Source organism: Heteronotia binoei, chromosome 9 (genome assembly GCF_032191835.1).
Source record: "Heteronotia binoei isolate CCM8104 ecotype False Entrance Well chromosome 9, APGP_CSIRO_Hbin_v1, whole genome shotgun sequence".
NCBI classification, from domain to species: domain Eukaryota; kingdom Metazoa; phylum Chordata; class Lepidosauria; order Squamata; family Gekkonidae; genus Heteronotia; species Heteronotia binoei.
In genome coordinates, this window is record NC_083231.1 from 95,819,276 (window position 1) to 95,831,944 (window position 12,669).

At 40.9% G+C, this 12,669-nt stretch overlaps 1 protein-coding gene across 2 annotated transcripts in view; it reads left to right on the forward strand.

Annotated features, from left to right (window-relative positions):
• The window catches only part of UNC5C (unc-5 netrin receptor C), a 493,308-nt gene extending 486,550 nt beyond the window's left edge, over positions 1 to 6,758 (forward strand). For both annotated transcript variants that reach the window (XM_060247042.1, XM_060247043.1), the window contains 2 exons: positions 2,584 to 2,762; positions 6,192 to 6,758. In XM_060247042.1, the coding sequence (XP_060103025.1) occupies positions 2,584 to 2,762; positions 6,192 to 6,357 (345 nt within the window). In that variant the 3' untranslated portion in view covers positions 6,358 to 6,758. The remainder of the gene's footprint in view (positions 1 to 2,583; positions 2,763 to 6,191) is intronic.
• The last annotated feature ends 5,911 nt before the right edge of the window (positions 6,759 to 12,669 follow it).

A 12,669-nucleotide genomic window follows, 5' to 3' on the forward strand; every position in this document is an offset into this window, starting at 1 on the left:
ATACCTAGTGTGTCTAATGGAACAATGCTGGTTTTCTCTGTTGCTTAGGCCCCCACAGGTCAGGCACAGGTCCAAGGAGCAGTAGGAGGAAAGAAGGTAGTAGAAGCCACACTCAGTCACAAAACATTCTTGTAGAAATCCTCACTCATACCTAGTGTGTCTAATGGAACAATGCTGGTTTTCTCTGTTGCTTAGGCCCAAACTCTGTGTTGGCTTTCAGAACAAATGCAACACCCGAAGTGCTAATGCTTTAGCCAAGGAAGATTCTGTGTAACGTTCTGCAAAACATATGGATGTATGTGTGAAATGAAGAACTGGTGAACAAAAGAGGAAGCGTCTCAGACTCAGAACTAGACAATGTCAGAATTAATCTCTTTCTGATGCAGTTTAGATTCCTATTGGGATGGCACCACATTAGGTTTGCCAGTTCTGGATTGGGAAACACTTGGAGATTTTGGGTGTGGAGCCTGGGGAGGGACCTTAGCATGGTACAATGCCATAGAGACTACTCTCCAAAGCAGCCATTATATCCAGGGGATCTGATCTCTGCCAGCTGGAGATCAATGTAATAGCATGAGATCTCCAGGTGCCACCTGGAGGATGGCAACCCTACACCACATTCCTGCCTCAAACCATACTGCCTCTATATCTTTATGCCACATTGAAACTAGAAGTGCTGGCTGAAAGGGATTAACTCCATGTCAAGTTTATGTAGTAGAGTTGTTGCAAGAGACAAAGTGAACTACAAGGGCTTGGATGTAAATATTATACTTTTTTTTAAAAAATGTTTTTTGACTGCTGGCTTTTTGTAGGGAAATATACTGAAATCATCTTGACACCAGCACAGGTCTCAAAAATCTTGTGGAAGTTTCTCTTTATTAGCCAGTTTGGTGCAGTGGTTAAGTGTATGGACTCTTATCTGGGAGAACTGGGTTTGATTCCCCACTCCTCCAGTTGCAGCTGCTGGAATAGCCTTGGGTCAGCCATAACTCTCGTAGGAATTGTCTTTGAAAGGGCAGCTGCTATGAGAGCTTTCTCAACCCCACCTACCTCACAGGATGTCTGTTGTGGGGGGCGGGGAGGTAAAGGGGAGGAAGTAAAAGGAGATTGTGAGTCGTGACCGCTCTGAGATTCAGAGTATGGGGTGGGACGTAAACCCAATATCATCATCTTTCCACATCTTATTTTGCTCCTCCAGATGGCATCAATGAAGGCTAATTTTTGGTAACATTCAAACTAGCACTTATTCTAGAACTAGCACCAAGAATTTGACATTGTCTTGCATTTCTTGGTAACATTTTAAATAGGAGGACCATTTTTGGTAACATTCAAACTAGCACTAATTCTAGAACTAGCACCAAGAATTTGACATTGTCTTGCATTTCTTGGTAACATTTTAAATAGGAGGACCATTTTTGGTAACATTCAAACTAGCACTAATTCTAGAACTAGCACCAAGAATTTGACATTGTCTTGCATTTCTTGGTAACATTTTAAATAGGAGGACCATGCAGGATACATAGATTGTGGAGTAACTCCCCCATGGCAATGTCATTGCCATGCAGAATAACTAATCATCCCTACCTCTTGTTTGAACTCTGTACTTCAAACATCATTGGAAAAGCACTAGACAACACAGTGATCAAAGCATGTGGTGCTGTTTAGTGGCAAGTCTTGTAATGGTAGAATGCATGGTTATAAGAACTCTTCCTCACAGACTCTTACATCAGTTTGAAATGCTCTGCTATACACCACACATTTCGCACAAATGAAATGGAAAAGTAGGGCATTTTTAAAAAATGTGTGAGCTAGTTCACAATTAACTCTGCTTAGAGGGAACACTGTAAACTTTCTTTCTCAGAAGATTTACCTGGTTTCCTCTTTAATGTCCTCTTGGCGGCTGATTAACAACTTTTCTGGTTTTAGTGCCCCCGACCCAACTTTTGTGTACAATGTAGTTGCCACTTAGCTTATCTAGTTTTGGCTTTTAGGATTGTTTTCAGGTTTCATTATTTCATGAACCCTCATTTTATACTCTTGTTTTGAACTTGTGTGCCATGTTTAATATGAATCTGACAGAAAATTCAGCTTAAAAACTCCTCAGAAGGCATTAGCACCGTAGCATCACACCAGACATTTCCCATGAGGATAGGCTGTGATCACACACACTAAATAATGCACTTTCAGTACACTTTCCAACTGGATTTTGTCAGTTCACACAGTAAAATCCAGTTGGAAAAAGTGCATTGATTAGATTGAAAGTGCATTATTTTGTGTGTGTGATTGCAGCCTCAGATAGCAATCCTGGGAGTATCTGAGACCTTGGCGATCTTCAGCCAGTCTGTGGTTTCAGTGCTATGTTAAGTGGATGGTCCAATGCACACTCACTCTCTCTCTCTCACACACACACACACACACACCACATCTTCATCTATCCATTTATCTATCTATGATATCTTTGTATTTTTATATATTATATATCTTCTTTCATAACATCCAACCTTTATTATAGCCAGAAGACTACGTTTCCCTGTGGATTTTGTTTCCATCCCCAATAATGTTGCCCATATTCTCCAAATGCAGGAACCTACTGGCATTGAATACCCACTCATGGATCCAGCGAGCACCATCACCACCATCGTAGGACCTTGTGCATTCAGTATTCCTCTCCCAATCCGACAAAAGCTTTGCAGCAGCCTAGATGCTCCTCAGACAAGAGGTCATGACTGGAGGATGCTGGCCCACAAACTAAAATTGGACAGGTAGGTAAAGCGTGTTGCCCACATGAGTTGTGCAGTGAATGTATATGGATGTGATTATATGAGTAGTTTGGCCAGACATAGCCACCCCTCTCCTCTGGATCAAATGGACTCCTGTGCCCCACTCATCCCTACTTTATGCTAAAATGACTCTTTTTAATTTATACCTGAATGATATAGTAGACTATCTAGCAGGTCCCGAGTTTTTCCCAGTTAAAGAAGAAGATAAATTTATTTCTACCCTACTTTATGCAGACGACATTTTGTTAATTTCTCATACCCAAACTGGCCTTAGAAGGTTATTGAGACACTTAAGCCAATATTGCAAAGACAACCTATTGTATGTAAACTATGATAAAACCAAGATTATGGTCTTTGCTAGAAGACCCCATTATTATAAGTGGAAAATGGATGAGAAACCACTAGAACAAGTTCCCTTTTTCAAATATTTAGGTGTGCTGCTCCATCAATCAGGCTCTTGGGCCTCCCATATTGACTACGCTAAGCGTAATCTTGAAAAGCTGCTGTGGGACTATTGTGATTTTATAGGAGAAGAGGTGGATGCTTGATACGTCCAGCTGTAGAAATCTACAAAATGCAGTTATTACCCCAGCTTCTGTATGGAGCGCCAGTATGGGCTTCTGGAAATTGCCATACTTAAGAAATGTCCCAAAATAAATTTACACGCAGGCTTCTTGCTGTCCCACCTTCAACACCTTCCGTAATGACTAGAATAGAATTATCTTTATCTCAGATAACAACCTTAGTTCATAAAATAACTATCAATTTTTGGTTGAAGATTATTTTTTATGTGACTTCCAAATTACTTACTTTGGCTTACGGGGAAATGAAGGATAGGTCTTGGTGCAGTTTTGTTTTGAGAATAGTGGCCAAGCTTGGCTTCTCTGTTGATTATCTGAGATCCCTTGGTTTTTACAATGCCAAATCTCTTGTCAAGCAAAGATTGTTGGATCAGTGTATTCAAGCTGACATGGGACTATTAGGCAAATTAAGAATTTCTGTGATTTATAAACGGTTATCTCTCTTACGTCTGGTATCTTCTCCATATTTTGTTAATCTAATTAATTTCAAGTATCAAAAAGCTTTTACTAGGGCCCGTTTTGGTATCTTGCCATTACTGGCCAATGAAGGTTGTTTTAAGCAGATACCTTATGAGAAAAGTGTTTGCCCCTGTGATCAAATGTCTATTGAAGACCTATCTCATGTCATATTTTATTGTGTAAAACATGAGGCAGAACAAAATAGGTTTTTGTATACCATTTTATCTCACCTTCTTGAAAGGTCAGACCAAAAGAAATTAGTATTCCTACTGTCAGATAGAGATAAATATATTAGTTTCCAAGTGGCAAAGTTTGTGACTGCCATTATAGATTTTAAAAAAATGAGTAATAAGATATATGAACTACTCTCCTTTTTACTACTCTGGGTTGTTTTCTTAGGATGTCATTGGATAAATTTTATTGCTAATTCAGCCTAAATTTTATCATGACAATATCATGATATTTTATCAACAATAACTCTATTGTTGAATGTTTTTTTAATTGTTGTGTCTGGTTGTCGGTTGCTATGGCATTTTGTTGCTAATGCAATAAAGATTGATTGATTGACTTCCATGGGAGGGCTTCTAGTGTCCTGACCCCACTGATGGGCCTCCTGATGGCACCTGAGTTTTGGCCACTTTGTGACAGAGTGTTGGACTGGATGGGCCATTGGCCTGATCCAACATGGCTTCTCTTATGTTCTTATATTCATGCTGATTAATTAGTCACCAGCAAATCCCAGTGACTACCTCAGTGAAGCACTTCAGTGGCAGGTTTCTAGGAGTCTCATCGCCCAGGCATGCCATGAAAATGCATGAGTGATGTGATCATTCCACTGTGCTTTGGCATGTTCTTTTTCCCCCCAACCCCACTCCGATGTGCACTTCAGTGCCCCTACAGAACGCAGCCAGGAGCGCATGTGTGCTTGTCTGCTTCTGCATACCACAAAGCAGGACTTGGAGAGGGGGGTGGAACCAACCCAGCCACAGGTCCATGGTTGCAGCACATTAGCAATGCGGATGACCAACCACAGGTCTGTGGAACTATAATGCCAGCTTAGGGAGCACTATCTGGTTGACAGAAACCACCCCAAACTCAAGTGGTTTATTTAATGCCAGCTTAGGGAGCACTATCTGGTTGACAGAAACCACCCCAAACTCAAGTGGTTTATTTAAACCAAGATACTGCCATGGGAACCTGCCCATCTGACCACACCCTATGTGTTACCAATGCATGACAAATCCTCCTGGAACTTCTCTGGCATAATTCCCATTGAAATGACTTTGTGCAGAGATCCGTTCATCTCAAAGAAGCTTGCACCTGAAGTCAAGGATGGGAATCAGTTTTGGTGGAATTAGTGTGGTGTAAGCACACCTTGCTGGGTCCTCTAATACAGACAACATTGTGGTTGCAGGCAGGGATCTTTAAAAAGAATAAGAACATAAGAGAAGCCATGTTGGATCAGGCCAATGGCCCATCCAGTCCAACACTCTGTGTCACACAGTGGCAAAAAAAAAAAATACACACACACACACACACACACACACTGTGGCTAATAGCCACTGATGGACCTCTGCTCCATATTTTTATCTAACCCCCTCTTGAAGCTGTCTATGCTTGTAGCTGCCACCACCTCCTGTGGCAGTGAATTCCACAAGTTAATCACCCTTTGGGTGAAGAAGTACTTCCTTTTATCTGTTTTAACCTGACTGCTCAGCAATTTCATCGAATGCCCACAAGTTCTTGTATTGTGAGAAAGGGAGAAAAGTACTTCTTTTCTCTACTTTCTCCATCCCATGCATTATCTTGTAAACCTCTGTCATGTTACCCCGCAGTCGACGTTTCTCCAAGCTAAAGAGCCCCAAGCGTTCTAACCTTTCTTCATAGGGAAAGTGTTCCAACCCTTTAATCATTATAGTTGCCCTTTTCTGGACTTTTTCCAATGCTATAATATCCTTTTTGAGGTGCGGTGTAAGGCATGATCTCCTCACTTACCAGTAGTACAGTAGTTTTAAGTGGCATTAGTTATTCTGAGTTCAGGGCAGAGAGAAGTAGTCATGTGAATAGCATTAGGTCATGGGACCATGTCTTTCCAGGCATGGAGGCAGCAGATGCCATGCTTATCCTGAGAATGATCAGACACCTGCACATCTGCAAAACATTATTTTCATGCTGCCTCCAAGCAAAAGTTGTCCGCAAGGACATGGCTGCCTCTTAGCTTCTGCTTAGCAGTGACATCTGAATATCTGATCCCACATCTTCCCAGTGCTGCTAGTGACAGTTATTTGCACGATAGAGTTGGGTTCAGAAGAAGGAACGGTGAATGCAAATGGCAGCTATTCTTTAACAAAAGCCTTTCTCCTGTTTGCAGGTACCTCAATTACTTTGCAACAAAATCAAGCCCTACCGGTGTGATCCTAGACCTTTGGGAAGCCCAGAACTTCCCTGATGGGAACCTGAGCATGCTGGCCACAGTCCTTGAAGAGATGGGAAGACACGAGACGGTCGTTTCCTTGGCAGCAGAAGGGAAGTACTGAGGCAGCCTCAAAATGAGAAGGAAGGAATGTTAACCATGCCGGCTGTGACTAACTCCCACTGAGCACCCCAGGGCCAATGCATTTCATAACAAGAGGCATTCCAGAGGGAAGAGATGAAACATCCTGACTTTTCACGCACATTCTCAATGTACATTTTCACAGGATCCGAAAGTTGTTACCGAAAGTTGTTACCTGGATAATATAATTCAGTCTAACATTCCTCTCAGCTTGGCTGTACACCGCTTGGTACAGGGTTTTACAGTTTCCTAGGAAACGCTTTTTATTGCTATCCAGATATATGGATAAACTTTCTTAACAATCCCAGTTTCTATGAACATTGTTTACATCACAATCCTGGGCAGCGGGAAGTAAAAAGACTGTCCGTGGCTATCTTTTTTATATTTTTTGCTTCTTCTTTTTGTTGAAAGCCATTCTAGACCAAGCCATGGACGAAGCAGGGTTGTGGCTATTTTCAGATAGAATTCCGTTCCCGAACATTCATTTCAGACCCATTTCATGGTTGCAAATCTGTCCATCAGATGTCTTAAACTAATCCTCCTGTCACCAGCCTGGTTTCTTGATTGAGTCATTAAGCCAGAGCTTTTAAAACTCATACATCTGGGCAAAGAGATAATGCTGATGGTCAGCAGGAGTGCACATACCTCTCCCCCACCTTCCCAAGGGATGCTTGTGTTCCTGGGGGGGGCTTAAACTGCAGGGATTTCTCCCCCCCTGCTCACAACATATCCTGCCTCCATCATCAAAATGTGTGTGTGTGTATGTGATATGCAACTTGGCGTGGTTTGACAAACAAAACCCTACCAAAAGGAAAAAAGGAAAAAAAAAAGAAGAATTTGCTTGTATGATTATTTACTGAATAGTATCTAGTGTGAGGAATATTATATTTCTTCTTATTATTACTATTATTATTTTTGCTTTCCAAGTTTATCCACAGCATTAATCATTTGAGCAATGGCAGCACCCAACTCTGGAAGTTTTTAGTGGGGTCTTATCAGTGTCTTCTCGAAATATGGCCTTTGTTCAAGGCCTGCAGCTCATCCTAAATCCCGCCCCCCTTCTGCTGACCTGCTGAATGAGCACTAATTCTGCAAGAAATAATGCTTGCCTTCACTGCCAGATAATAATAAGACATTCATGCTGATAAGAAACCTCAGCCTGTGTTGGCCATTTCATTTAGAGATGATGCCCAGCAGTTGGCTTCCCTTTCTGTTTGCTGTAACCAACAAGGCTCCATAGGACTCGTTTGGCATCTTTCAGTGACATCTCTGGTCCTGCACACATCACCACATTGATAGCTGCAGCTTCACAATGCTGTCTTTACGGGGAGAGTGTTCATCCAAGGTTTCAGTCCCAATCCAAAAGACATTTGGAAGTTGCAAGTTGCAAGGGATCCAATGTATTTGTTCCTGTTTAAGGCCAGAGATAAATATCTAAACATTGTAGAGTTCAAAGGAAAGTAACCTGCATGCCTGGTGCCTGTTCTCACCTGAGGAATGTATTGAACATTTAAAAACACGGTAGTGGATTAGGTTTGCACAGCCACAAAAAATGCTCTGGATTCAAGGAACAAGTGGGGAATCAGATTGCATGTCTGGATGGCATCAGTGGGTTTCCATCTGGACTTGCATGTGCAGAAACCTGTAGGTGCTGTGGCTGCATTGTAGGCAGTAAGAAGTATCTGGTTTGGGGCAATAGTTTTGTTTTTGCCCCTTTCTAAGAAAATGACCATTGCAAGGGTGTGTGAATGTTTAATTTCAGAAGTCAAGGCACTTTCTTTGAGGGACTGATTTCTGTGCATGCACCAGTCAGTACAAGGAAATAACTGGGTGTTGGAATAATATACTTTGTGGTTTAATCTTTGTGAAAGACAATAATGAGAATGTCAGAACTTCCCATGATAGCGTCAGTGATCAAAAACTAATACTACTTCATGGTTTGCTGGCAGAGAAAAAAAAAATCTAGCCATCTGAATCGGTCTTTTAATCTTCCTTAATATAAAACATCCAATATGGGATCTGCTAAGGTTTAGCTGTCTTGAACTAGATGGCCCATTGCATTAAATCTCATAAACTATGCAGGGTTGGCCCTGTTTAGTATTTGTATGGTAGATCACCAAGGAAGTCCAGGGCTGCTACACAGAGGCAGACAATGGCAAACCACCTCTATTAGTCTCTTTGCCTTGGAAATCCAAGGGGTCGACCATTAGTTGGCTGACTTAACAGCACTTTCCACCTCCAGGGTTTAGCTTGGTTATGTGCTTATTTTAGAACAGTGAGCTTAGATTGTCCTGGATTTCTTTTTAGTGTCTTTTTCAATCCTTCCAGCACTTGTTATGCATTGCCTTGTACACATGTGTGTTCTCCATCTCATGCCCTCTCAGATGCTTCAGAGGATTAGAAAAACTAATACTACTTCATGGTTTGCTGGCAGAGAAAAAAAAAATCTAGCCATCTGAATCGGTCTTTTAATCTTCCTTAATATAAAACATCCAATATGGGATCTGCTAAGGTTTAGCTGTCTTGAACTAGATGGCCCATTGCATTAAATCTCATAAACTATGCAGGGTTGGCCCTGTTTAGTATTTGTATGGTAGATCACCAAGGAAGTCCAGGGCTGCTACACAGAGGCAGACAATGGCAAACCACCTCTATTAGTCTCTTTGCCTTGGAAATCCAAGGGGTCGACCATTAGTTGGCTGACTTAACAGCACTTTCCACCTCCAGGGTTTAGCTTGGTTATGTGCTTATTTTAGAACAGTGAGCTTAGATTGTCCTGGATTTCTTTTTAGTGTCTTTTTCAATCCTTCCAGCACTTGTTATGCATTGCCTTGTACACATGTGTGTTCTCCATCTCATGCCCTCTCAGATGCTTCAGAGGATTAGAATAACTGGCATTTGATGGCCATTGAAATGTGAAATGGGTAGCTGTCCAGCTGCTGCTTATATTCAGATTTATTTTGCATGGTCCTTAGTAAAGATAGGTCTTCTTTGTAAAAATGATCAGGTCATCTCTTTTTGGGTGGGTTTTCTGTTTTGTTTTTGTTTCTCACTTTTTTGTCTCCCCTTTCCCTTGTTAGAAAAGATTTCTCACTATCTCCTCTTGCCCCAGGCTTCAAAACCAGCGGCATTTTTTTTTTCATCTTCACTTTGCATTCTTCAGCAGGATTTTATTTCTCTGAAGTTTCTCAAGTCTGCATTTCTAAAGGTAGCTGTGAAAATGCCATTAGTTAACACAGAAGGTGAATTTTGTCTGACCTTTTCCCCATTTTTGACATTTCCACAGGCTTTTATTTTCCACCCAGTGACTGTGTTTTTATTAAACTCAGAGCAGCGTTCATAAAACATTCTGTGTGAGGAAAGGAGTTGGCCTTCAGCCTTTGAACAGTCAAAAGCAAGTGATAGGTTTTGACTGGGTTCATTGTGGACATGAAGTGTTTTCCAAGTGTGGTCAACATGAACTCCAGAACGCTCTAGAGGGGCTTGGCAAGTGACACAGAATCCAGTTCTCCCACCTTCTTGACTTGGTTTCTGTTATACTCAGAGTGAGCTTCTGTTTAACTTCCCAAAGCCAGATGCCATGGTTACTGGAGACAGAAATCCTTTGCCATTAATTCCTTTCATACATGTGTATTTTTAAATAATCCATATTTTCATATCAATAGACTACTGTTTCTGCCCAAAGATTCCATAGTAAGGAGTTCTAAAAGAAATTTAGAACAAACTGCATGATTTTATCAGCCACATACGTTCATGAAGAATCCATATGTCTATAATTAAAATACAGTATGCTAGGTAAACCCTGGCCTGGATAGTTCAGGCTAGCTCAGTCTCATCAGATCTCAGACACAAAGCAGAGTCAACCCTAGTTAGTACTCAGATGGGAGACTGCCAAGGCGACAATGAGGTAGGCCAATATCTTTTGCTTTGAAAACTCTGTGGGGACATCATAAGTCTGCTGTGACTTGACAGCAAAAATCCCCCTAAAAAACATGATCATGGAGATGCAGCAAAATTCCACCTAGGCCACATGGAAGCAGAAGCAGAGAGCAAGAATAATGTGGGAAAAGGCAGACAGCCTGAGGTTTGGAGAAGATGGGCTACGATGAGTAGAAACAGTTTAGAGCCAAGAAAAAAGGCATGATATAGTAAATGTGGCAGGCATTAGAAGGGAGAACAAGGTTACTTTTGGCTGCCTGGTAGCAGAAGCTATATTTGAAGAAAAGATGGATATACAACACTGGTGGAATCTACTAAAGGAATAAAGGCTGAGAAGCTGACTTGGCTCTCTTCTGTTCTAGGAGGGAGGGAGTTGTGAATTAACTGCTGAGGGTATTGTAGACCAAACTTTTATGCTGACTCTGGATTAACTATTCATCAGGTAGATCAGGGCAGGCTTGAAAGTACATATGTGAAAGAGAGTTCTAGGCTTACCCACTTGGAAAAGGTAACAAGATGCTGGTGTCTGACTGTCCCTTTACTCTGGGAAAACAAGCATATCTTTCCATCTAGTAAACCAATCTACACAATGGGGGCAATGGAAAAACATGAAGGTCATGAGCTAACCTTATGTGGTGGGGTGGATTATGTATTGATTTGATTTATGTTCACCAGATGGATCCTGCCCGCCTCTCTGAAATACTTAGATAGAAATGAGTAGAGGATACGTAGTCATCTCCCCTGAGTGAAGAGAAAACCTCACATTAGACATCCAGAATGACTACTAGAGGAATGACTGGCAAATAAGAAAATCTTGTCAATTAAAGGGGTAGGGATTTTGAAAACTTACTTCAAAATTTATGGGTATGTGTCTGCTATAATAGCCCTATTGAGGTGGTAATTCCCTATAGTGATGTTTAGCTTGTGTATAGGATGTCTTGATCATTTCAAATGCAAAAGTTCCGTGCCTTTATGGAGTTCCAGAGAGATGGTCTACCACTCTGTACTATGGCTCCTGCCTTTTTTAAGTTTCTAAAGAAGACAGAAGCCACAGAAAAGAGTGGTAGAAGTTGTATATGAAGAGAGAGAGAGACATGCTGTATGAATAGCTGATAATTTGGTGTTTCAGATATGGCATGGGATTCAAAGAGAACTGCTAGTTCCAACCCATATTTTTAACTACTCAAAGGGTCTCCTTTTATAAGCATTGGGTAGCCAACCTCCATTAATTAGTAAGGGCCTTGATGGTTGTAATCACATATATGCATTGCTATATATCAGTCACAGGATACAGGCTTGTAACTTGTTAGCCATATGGTTTTCCTTTTATAGACGCAAGTCTCCTTGTTGTAATAATAATTATACCATACCTGTAGTTAACAAAGCGTGCGCAGTCATGTGTGGATCTGACATCCATGTAACCTTCAACACAGAGATGTACGTGTTGGCAAGTCAATGTGCTGACGAGCTTCCCAACTTATATTTTTGCTGCAGTATTATTGCTTAAGCTGAATTCACATGTGAAGGTGTATATTTTTTTAAACTACACAGCAAACTCCATAAAATGTATGGCGAGGAGGAAGCAAGGAATTAACTGCAAGGGGTGGCAGGTGGACCAGGGAGGAGACTCGAGAGATAAGGAATTCGAGAATCAGGCCTCTGTAATTCTGAGTGTTTGAGTCCACTGCCATCTAGCGGCAGAGTACACACTCTTTTTACATTAAAATAAGGTGCTGAATTAGTCTCAGAGGGTAGCTGTGTTGGCCTGCAGTGGAACAGTTGGATCTGGGTCCAGGAGCACCTTACAGACCCAACAAAGTTTTCTTGGTATAAACTGTCGAGAGTCAAAGCTGTCTTTGTCAGATATGAATGCAGACCTGAGTCTTAGGGAGCTTTGACTCTTGAAAGGTTATACCCTGAAAATCTCATTGGTCTTCAGTGTGTTACTGGCGATAACTCTAACTGAATTAATTTAGTAAACTACATTTGTGAAAAGCTGGATATTCTCAGCCATCAGTCAGGTTCGGTCCAGGAACTGGGTAGATTAAGACAAGTAAAACTTCCTGAATCTCACTGGCCTTTTCTATTCTTTTTAAAGATATCAAGAACTTTTTCTGTTATCCATTTATAATTTTCAGATTAGTTTATAGTACACATAATTCAATTGTTAGTAATATAATTTAATATAATAATATACCTATATATATACGCACTCACAACTATATAAAACTAGGGCAATTGAAGAAATGTATTTTTTTAATTTTTAAGTAATGATGAGGAAGTTATTTTAGCCTTGTTTGCTATGCCATTTTCTTGTAGTATTCAGATAAAATACATTTGATTAGTATATATACAT